Source organism: Lipotes vexillifer, unplaced genomic scaffold (assembly GCF_000442215.2).
Source record: "Lipotes vexillifer unplaced genomic scaffold, Lipotes_vexillifer_v1.1 scaffold634, whole genome shotgun sequence".
In the NCBI taxonomy this organism is placed as follows: domain Eukaryota; kingdom Metazoa; phylum Chordata; class Mammalia; order Artiodactyla; family Lipotidae; genus Lipotes; species Lipotes vexillifer.
This window is the reverse complement of record NW_006781096.1, coordinates 1369511-1381710: the sequence shown is the minus strand read 5'-3', so window position 1 is coordinate 1381710 and position 12200 is coordinate 1369511. Positions and strand designations below refer to the sequence as shown.

At 38.2% G+C, this 12200-nt stretch overlaps 1 protein-coding gene across 2 annotated transcripts in view; it reads right to left on the bottom strand.

Annotated features, from left to right (window-relative positions):
- Positions 1 to 11995, bottom strand: part of WDR26 (WD repeat domain 26) — a 44474-nt gene extending 32479 nt beyond the window's left edge. The window contains exons 1-5 of one of the 2 annotated variants that reach the window (XM_007454476.1): positions 11380 to 11995; positions 9429 to 9528; positions 9224 to 9328; positions 3538 to 3674; positions 1083 to 1180 (exon numbers count right to left, since the gene is read on the bottom strand). In XM_007454476.1, coding sequence (XP_007454538.1) covers positions 1083 to 1180; positions 3538 to 3674; positions 9224 to 9328; positions 9429 to 9528; positions 11380 to 11801 — 862 coding nt within the window. In that variant the 5' untranslated portion in view covers positions 11802 to 11995. The remainder of the gene's footprint in view (positions 1 to 1082; positions 1181 to 3537; positions 3675 to 9223; positions 9329 to 9428; positions 9529 to 11379) is intronic. The other variant, XM_007454477.1, reaches the window with a different exon arrangement.
- Between the last annotated feature and the right edge of the window lie 205 nt (positions 11996 to 12200).

Here is a 12200-nt window from a genome sequence, read left to right as displayed (position 1 = left end):
GAAAGAGGGTCTTTCATTATAAAGATGTGGCAAAAATGAAACCCCGACTCTAATTTGGAAGTTATATAAAATATTTGGAAGGAGGGTAAAACGTTTTACCTAAAGAAATCTGTGCCTTACTGTTGAAATCAACAAAAAATAGGCATACCTCGGAGATACTGTGGGTTCAGTTCTAGACCACCGCAATAAAGGGAACATCACAACAAAGCGAGTTACAAATATTTTTTTGGTTTCCCAGTGCATATAAAAGCTGTGTTTACACTACATTGTAGTGTGTTAAGTGTGAAACAACATTATGTCTAAAAAAAAATGTACAAGCCTTAATTAAAAAATACTTTATTGCTAAAAAATGCTATCATTTGACAACTCAGGGTTGCCACAAACCTTTAATTTGTAAAAACTGCAGTTATCTGCGAAGCGCAATAAAGTGAAGAGCAATAAAACGAGGTCTCCCTCTATCTAAAATACTTGTGGCTTAAAGCTGTGGTTTACATGTTTTTTTCTCTAACCACAGCATTTCTCCCCCAAACAGAATCTTAAGCGGAGCATCGCTACATAAAAGAAATGAAAGGAGACTTGCTCTGGGACCAGCATCCTGTCACTGACTCCTGAAGTTAGCTTCTTAGACTCCATGGCGGAATTTGAAGACTCTGGTTTAAAGGGCCTCTTACACTGACATATGTACACTACCAAACGTAAAACAGATAGCTAGTGGGAAGCAGCCGCATAGCACAGGGAGATCAGCTCGGTGCTTTGTGACCACCTAGAGGTGTGGGATAGGGAGGGTGGGAGGGAGACGCAAGAGAGAGGGGATATTGGGATATAAGTATATGTATAGCTGATTCACTTTGTTAAAAACCAGAAACTAACATAACAATGTAAAGCAATTATACGCCAATAAAGATGTTTAAAAAAAATAAAGACCTATCAAAAAAATAAATAAAGGGCCTCTTAATGGATTCCCCCTCACTCCTCTTACATAACCACTTGATAGGAGTATGTCTAGACACAAGTCTTCCTAATTGATTTGTAATATCATTTCTAAGAGAAAATACAGAAACATCAAAAATCAAGACTCTTACTCTGAAGTTTATCCAACAGTTTGGATCGTGAAGCTGTTCCTTTGCCTTCCCATTCCGCTTTTGCACGTAGGTCTTCTGCATGGCTACACATCAGATACCTAAAAATATGACAAGAGAAAGCACCAAATATCAAACCCTTTTCTCTGAATTAAACATAATTGAAAAATACTGATTATACTTTGGATATCTAGTTCTTACTAAGAAATATAAATCAGGAAGAAATTTTTACAGTGGACCTAATTCATTAATACAACCTGGCACCTGAATATAACAATAATATGTATCATTATACATATGTAGCTCTTATTGGGTGCCAGGCTCTGTTCTTAACTAAGCACTCAACATATATTAGTTTGTTTTATGTTCATAACAATCCTGTATGAAGTAAACACTATTATTCTATTTTTATAAATGAGGAAACCAAGGCACAGAAAGCTTAAGTAACTGGCTTAGGGTTAAGCAGCAAAGTAGAAAATGAACCCAGGCATTGTAGTTGCAGAACTTCCTCTTAACCAGTATGCTAACCTAACTGCTCCTCAATAAACAAAACGAAACTGAAAAAAAAAAAAAAAACCTTCAAAGATATTCATACTCAGTTAACTAAAAAAAAAAAACAAAACTAAAAAAAAAAAAAAAAACCTTCAAAGATATTCATACTCAGTTAACTAAACAAAAACAACATACCTTCAAAAGTTTTTCATAAATGCCACTCAAGAAATGGTATAATTGGATAATCATCCTTGTGTCATCTTGTGAAAGGTACTGAGATCCCAAAGCAGAATATTTGGGAACTGTTTTATTACTCACTATATGTGCCGAAGGAGGCATAAATGCTAAATTCATGGATTCTGGAGAATACCTGAGGGCCCCCTGCTGGAAGTGTGACCCTGACCTGGTTCTGGCTCTTCTCAGAAGAACAGGCTTTAAAAGTAAAAGAAGTGAAAGAATTATTCAAACCTGGAGATTAGAGCTGGCAAGTAACTCTCCTGCTATTTCGCCTGGTACTCTGGTCTCAGACAATCTGTTCTACTCATTTGTAACAAGGGTATTAAGTAGGGTAGTGAGGATTAAATAAGATGGAGTATATGAAGCACTTGGTCTACTACCTGGTATATAGGTAGAGCTTGATAAATGATCATGTAGGTATCAGAAACCTCTCAGTTAACTTCAGTATCACCACCTCCTTTTCTTAACTGCATATTGCATTTAGCATATTACATTTAGCATCTAAATAACATAATAGCCTCTTACCCAACAGCAGAACTACTTGTTCTCTTGCTGTTTACTAAATATATAGTGCCTTAGCTGATGAGAACTTACTTTTTAATATGTAAGTAATTACACTCACAAAACCCTATAAAAGAAGTTGGACAATGCAAAAATTTGGCTTCCAAAATAACTTTTGGGGAGTTATTATCAATTTTACGAAAAATTGTTTACTTTTAGAATTTTCCAAAAGTTACCCATGGTTAATCTGCTCCCTTTTGAAAATACACGTTATACCCTAAGGTTTCAAACGCGTGTCTGTTTATGGGAAGTCACGTGGTATAACTCAAAGGACACTGGACTAAGAGGAAGAAACCATGTCAATTCGACATCTTGTCATTTCTGGGCCATTTCCTTACGTGAACAATACTTGTCACAGTTAAAAGATAAAAATGCAAGGATGAGGTTTAAGTGTTTTGTTGGAAGAAGTGGGTAGAAGGTCTCACCATTTACTAAGATGAGGAAAACGAGAGGAGGAGCAGGTTTGTGTGGGCTGGGTGGGTGGAGGGACAATGGGAATTAAGCATTTCTGTTCTCAACATGTAACTTTGAGATACCTTTTAGACATCCAAATGGAGACTGTCAAGTAGGCTATCAGGTATATACACTGGGAGTTCAGATGAGAGGGTAAGTTTAAGAGCCACTGGCATGTAGATGGTATGTGAAGGCATAGTATAGAATGAGATCACCTAGGAAGCGTGTGTAGACAGAGAAGAGAGGGAGGTCCAAAACCAAGCGTTTGGGCACTCTAACATTTCAGGGATTGACACGAGGATAAAATGAGATTGTGTCTATGAAACGCTTAGCAAGGACCTGGTACATGACAAGTATATGTTAAAAAAAAAAGTCTGTATGCATCAACACTAGAAACTTTATTGCTTATTTTTTTTTAATAGAAGATTATGCCACAGGGCTTTTATAGAAGATCAGGAAATGGCATTTCACTGTTAATACATATTTCTTCTCCCTTCACCCACTTAAGCATCTCTCTATTTCAATATGGAAAGCTTCCTAGGATGACAAAAATACTTTGTACACACATAAGTGAAATTACCCAGACAAATATTACCCAAGAATTTAGCAATACTCACATCTTGGGAAAATATTAAAAGAAATGAAACTTTGGAATGGTAACCTTGATAAAAATAGCTCCTTCCTCAACCTGGAGCTAAGAACTGAGCTTTCTTACCCACTAAGAACATGAATGCGCTCTGTATTGTATTTCAGTGGCGTCAATTCACAGCGTAGAACTTGAAGTGCCTCCAGGACCTTGCCATCCTCCAGGTATTCCAGGTACTTCTGCTGCAGCAGCAAAAACTTCATCCTCTGACATGACAGAAAGCAGCAGTCAGGGGAAAAAAGTTGATGGAAGTTTCAGAAAATGTTTGTGCCTAAACAGAACAGTAGAAACCATTCTACTATGCCCTTTAAAAATAATTGTTATAAAGCTTTAAAAAGACTCAAAATATTTTGATTTAATAGGGTCACAGCAGATTAAATGTGACCCTATTGCTCCATTTCACATATTAATAAAAGTCTGCTTTGAACAAATAATCTCAAATTAGAAAAGATCATTAGTGACCAAGGCATCAACACAGGAGAAAATTAATTCTGCCCTCAAAACATTCACCTAGAATTTTACTTCTTGTGTGAAAAGTTAGAACTATTCCAAGTATTCTAAATTTGCTTTTTAAGAAGTCTGACTTCTATAATGGCTGTTGGGGGGTTTCATGCAACAAGCTTTAGAAAGACAGCAGAAAAACCAGTTAATGGAGGAATTACTTAAAAGCCACAATGTGAAAGAAGGACTAAGGAGACCAGAAAGCAGAACTGGAGCCACCGGGTCAAAGTTACAAAGTGTCATATTTTGGCTTATCAAAGGTAAGAAAAGCTGTCCAGCAACTGGATTAGAGGCTGGTGTGCAAAGTACTGAGTTTCCTATGACTAAAGTGGACAAGCATGAGCTTGATGGACTCACTGTCTCTAGGTGGCAATAAAGGGATGCCATCGAAGGTTGAACAATCGAAGGTTGAACTCAAAGGTCTTTGTGTATTGGTAACTGTCTTGATGCATTTCACTATGAAGCACAATTATTATCAACTCTTTTCCCCCAAAAGGACAAACCATTTCCAGCTTATTGTGAAGCCCTTTCACATTTAGTTTTTCTCTGAAATGTGTACAGCTTTAATACTTTTAATGTTCCTTTATTTTGTTACTTTACTTTTGACTTGAAAGTGATCATCACAGTTTTAGCAGCTTTTTGCTAGACAAAAGAGCTTTTACGAATATTAAGCTTGCAATTTCTTTTAAACCTTAAACCTAATTAAAGACCACTGCTTGGAGGGACTCATTTATCAAATCTGCTACTTGTGGCACTTGAGCAAGTCAACTGATACAGGTAGAAAATTTAGTAGACAGGAAATGTTAATCATACTTAGAGATTCCAAGGAACATAGAGGTAAAGATTTCAAATCCATTCAAAAGAAAACCCCAAATGACAGCCTTTTCTTCTTCATTAAGATGCTTACTTTAAAAGACATTAAAAATAAACTGCTGTCAAAAATGGTGTGGAGAAATTATCATTTATTCACAAAATTAAGAGTATAACGAATTGCTCTGTAAGATTTTCTTTTAGGGAGTATTGGGGAGGCAGGCATAACCTACAAGCTTATAAAAATGGTTTCTAGAGAAAGTAAACCAAACAAACCCTCCCATGTAAGTTAGGCATACATTTAAATACATCTTTTACAAGATTCATTGCTTATGTTTGGTAATAATCAAATCTTAAATTGATAGCTAAAGAAAAGAGAAAATTTCAAACTATGAGGTAAGCTCCTATAACTCTAGAAAAATTACACTTACCAAATTTTACACGTAAAGTTAGATTTACTAATGAATGTTTCGGAAATAGGTAACCAAGATGCCCTGAAAACACGTTACTGCACATGTAACCTAATGTTAAACTCTAGATGTCAAATAAAAAAAAATACTTTAAAGTCCATCAGGTGACAAAAACCAAAAACAAAACACTAAATAGAACAAAATCTAAAAATCAAATATTCAAAGTTATTATGGATATTCTCACCATTTTATCTTCTGAAAAAACTTCAACTCTTTATGAAGAGTTCATATACTTCCATTTATCAATATAATGTTAAGAGTTTCACTTTACCTAGGATTTTTGAATCAAATTTGAGTATCATTTAGTTGCAGAATTTTTCTGTTTAAATGCCACTGGCAGCATGTGTATTTAATTTCTTCACTGAATTTTCTTAATAATTGGGAATCTGGGGGAAAATTCTGTCTGTTTTTATTCAGGGCAAGTCTTAACTTTGGGGGTATCAATCATTAAGTCCTATGCACGCCACCTTCCCCATTCCAATGTGTGTAGGGACAGTGCCCCAGTTGCTATTTCCTATTTCCCCCTTACTTTCCCATCAAGATCCTACTAGAACATGTTACTCTCTTTCTATGGAGCAGAGGCAGGGCAGGAGAGAAGAGGAAGGCAGAGTAAAACTTTGAGAGAAGCCAATATACACACATATTTCTGTATATACAGGGAATGCTATAAAAGCAGCGCAAGAACATTTCCCTATGAGTCATTTTATCCAGATTAAGACAAAGAATACCCTCAAACAGATACCAATTCCTGGTAGTGTGCATGGCAACTAATAAGCTACTGGCCAAGAATAGCTAGAGATTTGGTTGAGAAACTGTTTATTTGCCTAAAAATCAGTTCAAGTATTTGACACATATGATAAAGATGGAGAAAGTAAAGCTATATTTTACTTCCCCAAATTTAAAGCACAAAAATGTAAATACAGTTTCAAGAAAATGAACATCTGTCACAAAAGACGTTAATTATGTACTGAAAAAATTTAAAGAATCAGGCAAAACTGAAGTTTGCTGAGGTGGGGACAGGGCTTTACTATGTGTTTTTTTTAAAGATCATGAGCTTCTTAAATGAAGAAAAAAAGAAAACAGGTTGCGATAATAAACTCTCCTTTGTATCCTTCCCCAACTCCTAACTAGACCTCTGTAAGAGATCATTCCTGATCTCTGATCATTTTTCAGCATCTTTGGGCCTAGCAGTAATTTTTTCTCTTTTACTATCTGATAAAAACTTGAAATTGGTAAGTGACTAGGTAGGATAGTCTGAAAGATAGTGCACGTGGTAAATCCTGCTGTTGTCCCCCATCACCCTACCCAATATTTGGATTTACTGTTTCCTCCCATATAATTATACTGAACTCAATGTGAAGCTCTGAAACTCAGAAGTTATGATACACAGGAAGTCTGGTTATCAAGGGCAGTTAGCTCCTAGCTAACTTAGCAATGGCTCTGACCAGCTCTGAGATAAGGTTATAACCAAGTTATATCAATTAAATCATGACTCAGAGGAAAGTGGAAATGAATTATATTTAAACCATGGCTTTCAAAACTCCTCCCTATTTGACTTTAAAATATACTAGTAAATTTCTGTAGATCAAGTTAATATTTGAACACTTTTGTTAAGCATGTTTCTATTCTATTAAAATAAGAATCAGACATTTTTAGACATATAAGTTTTGTTATTGATCTCAAATACCCACCCAAATTCCCCAGACATGGCTAAGAATATCTGAACCCAAACTAAAATATGTTGATTCATAAGCTCAGCTTCCAGAAACTCCAGAAAAAATTCTGCTATTCCTAGTATCATTTGACTAGAAACCATTTAAAAATATGGGGGTTGAAGCGGGGGAGTGGATTGGGTCAATAGAAACATTCAGGTTTAAAAAAGAAAATACAATTTTAGTCTAGACTAAGTTATCAAATGTGTCTGGGCATACAATTAAAATAATTATGTTAAACAAAAGCCAAATAGTTGTCTTCTAAGGTATTATGACAAATTTACGCTTACATTAGATTATCTTCTGGAGATGGAGTGGGGGAGAGGAGTAAATCTAAACACAATTAGGTGAAAAAATGCTGACCTGAATCTTTAAAAGCAATTGATTCATTAATGTTTAAAGTAAGATAAAGTTGGAACCCCTTTCTGTGTATAAATACCTAAACAGTTTGATGGTGTGAGGCTCAGCCAGAGATTTAATCTTCATCTCTTATTAGATCCTAGAATGTTTTACAGACTGAACAGGCTGTACAAAGAAAGGATTCCTCCTTATTATCTACAACAACGATTTCTAATGAGATAGTTATAATCTAAATCCAATACAGAAGTCTCAAATTACTATAAACAAATAAGAAAAAAGTGTGTCTAATTAATAATTTTTACTGCTAAATTACAGATATAATTTGGATGAAGCTTAAAAAAGGATAATGATCCTCCAAGAAATCACACACTTATTTTAAAATAGTCCATGGGCAAGTTCTCTACTGTCACCATATAAGCAGTGTTAACCTGTCCAGTGGGAAAGGAAACCCAATTCTTATTTTGGCCTTGTAATTGTCTTTATATTAGCGTCACCTTCCATTCTGTCAGGGCTAACAATTTATGAAAAACTGCCCAATAAAAATTTATTTAGGTTTTTTTTTTTTTTTTTTAAATCCTAACATATGGGTTGGGGAAAATTTAATTACTAGAAAATTTGCAATCCTTTTGAATATAGATGTTTAACTTCTGTGCTTTCATTTTAAAAACTTACCATGGAACTGATTATTCCATGAGTTACTATTGAACCAGATGCCTGATAATAAGTTAAAAATTTTAGTATTTTAAGTATTTATGGAAAAAAAACCCCCCACAAAACACTAGAGCGTCAATTTAACTGAATCCGTATTTGTTCATATTGGTTGCTCCTTTAATTCACCTGAAGTCCATTCTCTAGGATATTTTTGTAAACAATTATATTAAGAATTTGAAAACTCTTGTAATTAAGATTTAAAAAAAAAAAAACCCAAAACAGAAACAGGAGAGTCTATTAGGTCTATAGACAAAGGCAGAAAGATTAATGTTTGACCCAATTAAAAAAAAAATCAAAATGTTAACAGGTATTTACTAATATTTAACAAACAGCTGATTTCCCTACTTCACTTCCTATTTAACTTCTTTCCCTCCCCCACCAGACAGGAAACTGCTTTTGACAACAAATGAATCAGCTAGAAGTTAAAAAGCCAGCAGCCAGCAGCTGATTCTTCATGGTTTCCAATCACAAGGACTTAGGAAAAACTCATCCCCTCCTCTCCCTCACCAACATCTACTGAAGAATTAAAGCCTATTAGTATAAAAGATTCATTAAGATTTATGAAAGAGGCTAACAGATTAAACTACTAAACTGATCTTGTCAGGAAATAAGGCCAGTAAGCAGAGCCCAATGGTCAAATTTGCATACTAAACCTCCACCAGAGTGATATCTATTATACAAACTTGGACACTGTCAATTCACACAACTGGAATGCAAGAATGGAAAATGGTGAGCACACCAATGGAGCTGGTTTGAATTAACTACAATTCCCAAAGATTTGTTTTAAAAAAAGATAATTAATGTGTCAGCTACTTAAGGCTATATGGATATATATACACCCAAACGTGTCTTCTTTACCAGCACATTCAGTATTTTAAATAATAAAAGTATAATTTATTCCTGATTCTATAAATATTAAACTCCTATTAATAGTACCAAAAGCATAAAAATCTTTCAACATAATTTAGCAAAAGCTTAATTTACAAACTCAAAGATTCAAAGGACACATTTACTAAACATGATTTTAAAAATATAAAACTCAAACTTTAAAACATCAACACTCATCCTAGTTTACAAGTTTAATTATTTGAAAGTTAAGGCCTTATCTTTTATAAGAGGCAGAAACCTAGAGTTATCAATAACCTACTAAAATAAGCATAAATGTGAAACTAAGAACAAAAGTGTATTTACCACAATTATTCCCAACAACGTTTGAGAGATTTCAAGTGCGCCTCTTACCACAATAGCATGAGGAGAATGCACTAAAGGCTTTAGTTCATTCAGGTCATTTTCTGCCTGCAAAAATTGGTATAAGAGAAAAACAGAAATGTCACAAAATGCACATCAAATATACAATTTTAGCAGCAGTTACACAGCTCTATATGCCCTACTTTACCTTATCCCAGTCTCCTTCCATGACATGATTTCGGAATTTGGTAGCAGAAGGATGTTCTAAACGACATCCTGACTCTTGCATGAGGAGATCAACAGTCTGGCTGCAGGAGAGATACAGTGTAAAAAAGACCTGACCAACTTTAGGGTTTACTCTTCCAAATAAACTACTGTCTATGAAAACAGTTGCAAAAGTTCTTAAGCTAACCTCATGATGAAGGAAAAAGAAATAAATAGCTTTGAGGTGCTTGGCTAAACAAACTTGATTTTTAAACTGCCACCTAGGTTTACATCTAGTCAAGTCAAAAACGTTCTTGAAACCAGAATCAAAATAAATTCTTCCTCCTTTTCCATTTAATGCCTTTAATGAAGTACAAAATTTCTAAAAATGTGTTCTAACCAACCGGTTAAAAAAAGTGAAAAACCATGATCTACGTACTAACCACGTTACTACATTTGGAAACATAAAAACTGTTAGTTACATACAAGGTGATGGAGATGACCTGTATTAGGTAAGGGCCTTACATCCAGATATTATGTTTGCAAAGAAATTCTAATAGGTCAATCTTTAAAACTGAAATAAATCCAGCATCAAAAAATCATTCGCTTTCTCTCTATACTAAAAATAGCAAATTTACTATGGTGTAGGTTCCAAACAGTCACGAGTTATTTCCTCCTGCTGCTGTCAGCTTGCTTCTTGTCTCAGTAATATGTTCTGTTAGCATTTAGGAAATGCTTTTCCTTAGGGAACAAAGTGAAATCTTCCTTCGATATATTTCTTTCAGAGCTTAAATGATTCACCACATGTGGTTTCTTCCATCAGATATTTTGATATCTAAGAATCTTTATCAGTCTTACATATTTGCTTATGTTTCAATGCTTTCTTATTCAGCTCCATTTATTTTTCAGCAAAAAACAGTGCAATAATCTGACTGAGAATCAAAATACTTATGTCACTTTTAAAAAGTGCTCTTTTCTCCCTCTCCCCAGAACAAACCTATAAATCCAAAAAATACTAAGAGCTTATTTTAATCTATGCTTTGAAGCTGGAAACTGACTGTTGCATGTTGTTCTCTACTCTTAATTCTCTCTGGTTCTGCTTCATCCTCCATCAAGCTCCACGGCACTCACACCAATCCTACTTTCCACCCCCCCTGGTTTTCCTTTGTGTATATACAAAACGGGGGTTTGGGGCCAAGGTCGTCTACCTTCACCCTACTTTAGGTACACAAGGTCATCTAAATTGTATTTGAAAATAAATGATTCACCAGATCAGATGTCCCTTTTTCAGAGGCAGTCGCCTTCTTGGTATTACAGTGGGATTTCAGACAAGTTAGTGGCAGGCCTCTTGTATACACACAAGGGCCTTTAAATGACATCAACATGGTAACTTACTCCATTATTCCCATCAGATTTATTCAGCAGCCTCCTTCCAAATTATCCCAGCCCCTCAGTTCCCATAAACACTTGTAAGTGATTGTCTTTCCTGATTGGTAGTTTGCCTGGGTTGTCTGTCATGGCTGGGGGCGGGGGGGAGGTGTCCCACAAAGATGCCTCTGAGGTACCCTTGAAAAACAAATCCTCCAAGGTTCATTATTTCCACCAGCTCTAATCCACCCTTCCCCCAACACACACACAGACACACTCCCGCATCTGTCTTTATTGACAGACAATTACGCTCTGAAGGTGTACGGGGAGGGGTGACTCTTTTGGTTTCTACGCCCCCTGCCCAACCCCCAACCACACAATTTGTCAGACTGATTGATTTCCCCTTATTTCCCTGCAGGTGGGCTCCTCCTCCCCGGTCAGCCTGTCTGAGCTGCGTCCTCCTGTGTCCTGGGTCCAGCAGTAATTCTCTCTTTGCCCGAGCTCTTTCCAGCCACCCCCCGCCCTCCCCTCCCGCCAGCTTCGGTCCCTCGGTCTGTCCACACCAGCTGCCTGGAAGGGATACTTACTTGAGCCCTAAGCCATTCAAGTGCTGTCCTATTAGCCTAATGACATCCTCATCTGACTGGGAGAGCCGCTTCTTCTTCTTGAGGCTGCTGCCCAGTTCTGGGGTGGCCAAGGAAGAGGAGGCGGCGGTGGTGGCGGAGGCAGCTGCAACGGTGGCGGAGGCTGCGGCGGCGGCCCCGCCGGGGACCCCGTTATTGACATTCAGGCTGTTGCTATTGTTGCTGGCGGCGGAGGGGGCGGAAGGCAGGAGCCCATTGGCGTGGGCCAGGTCCCCCGCGGACGACGACGACGAGGGGGACGACTCCCCGTTCTGGGCCGACAGGCAGGCGAGTTCCTGGGTCTGTCCCTGGCCCCCGCCGCCCCCTCCTCCTCCTCCGCCGCCGCCGCCGCCTCCTCCTCCTCCTCCTGCCCCGTTGGCCTGCATGATGCTGCCGCTGACCAGGCTGTGGCCGCTACTTCGGTGGGGGACGGCAGCGGCGGCGGAAGGGGCAGCCGGGGGGAGTCCCACCACTACCACCACGGAGGAGGAGGAGGAGGACGACGACGACGAGGACGAGGACGACGAGGACGGTGGGGAGAGGCCTGCTCTGCCTGCCGAAGCCCCGGGCTCTCCTGCCCCCTCCGCCGCCGAGGCTCGGGGTTTCTTCCGCGGGGGCGGGGAGGCTCCGCCGGTGTCCGAGTCGGAGGAGGAGGAAGCGGAGGCCAGAGTTTCCTCGCCGAGAGAGGCCGTGGTGGGAAGCCGGTGGGGCGAGGCGAGGGAGGGGAGGCGGGGGCCGGGGAGAGGGTCGGGGGGAGGGGGGGCCGGGGAGGGGGCAGGGGAAGG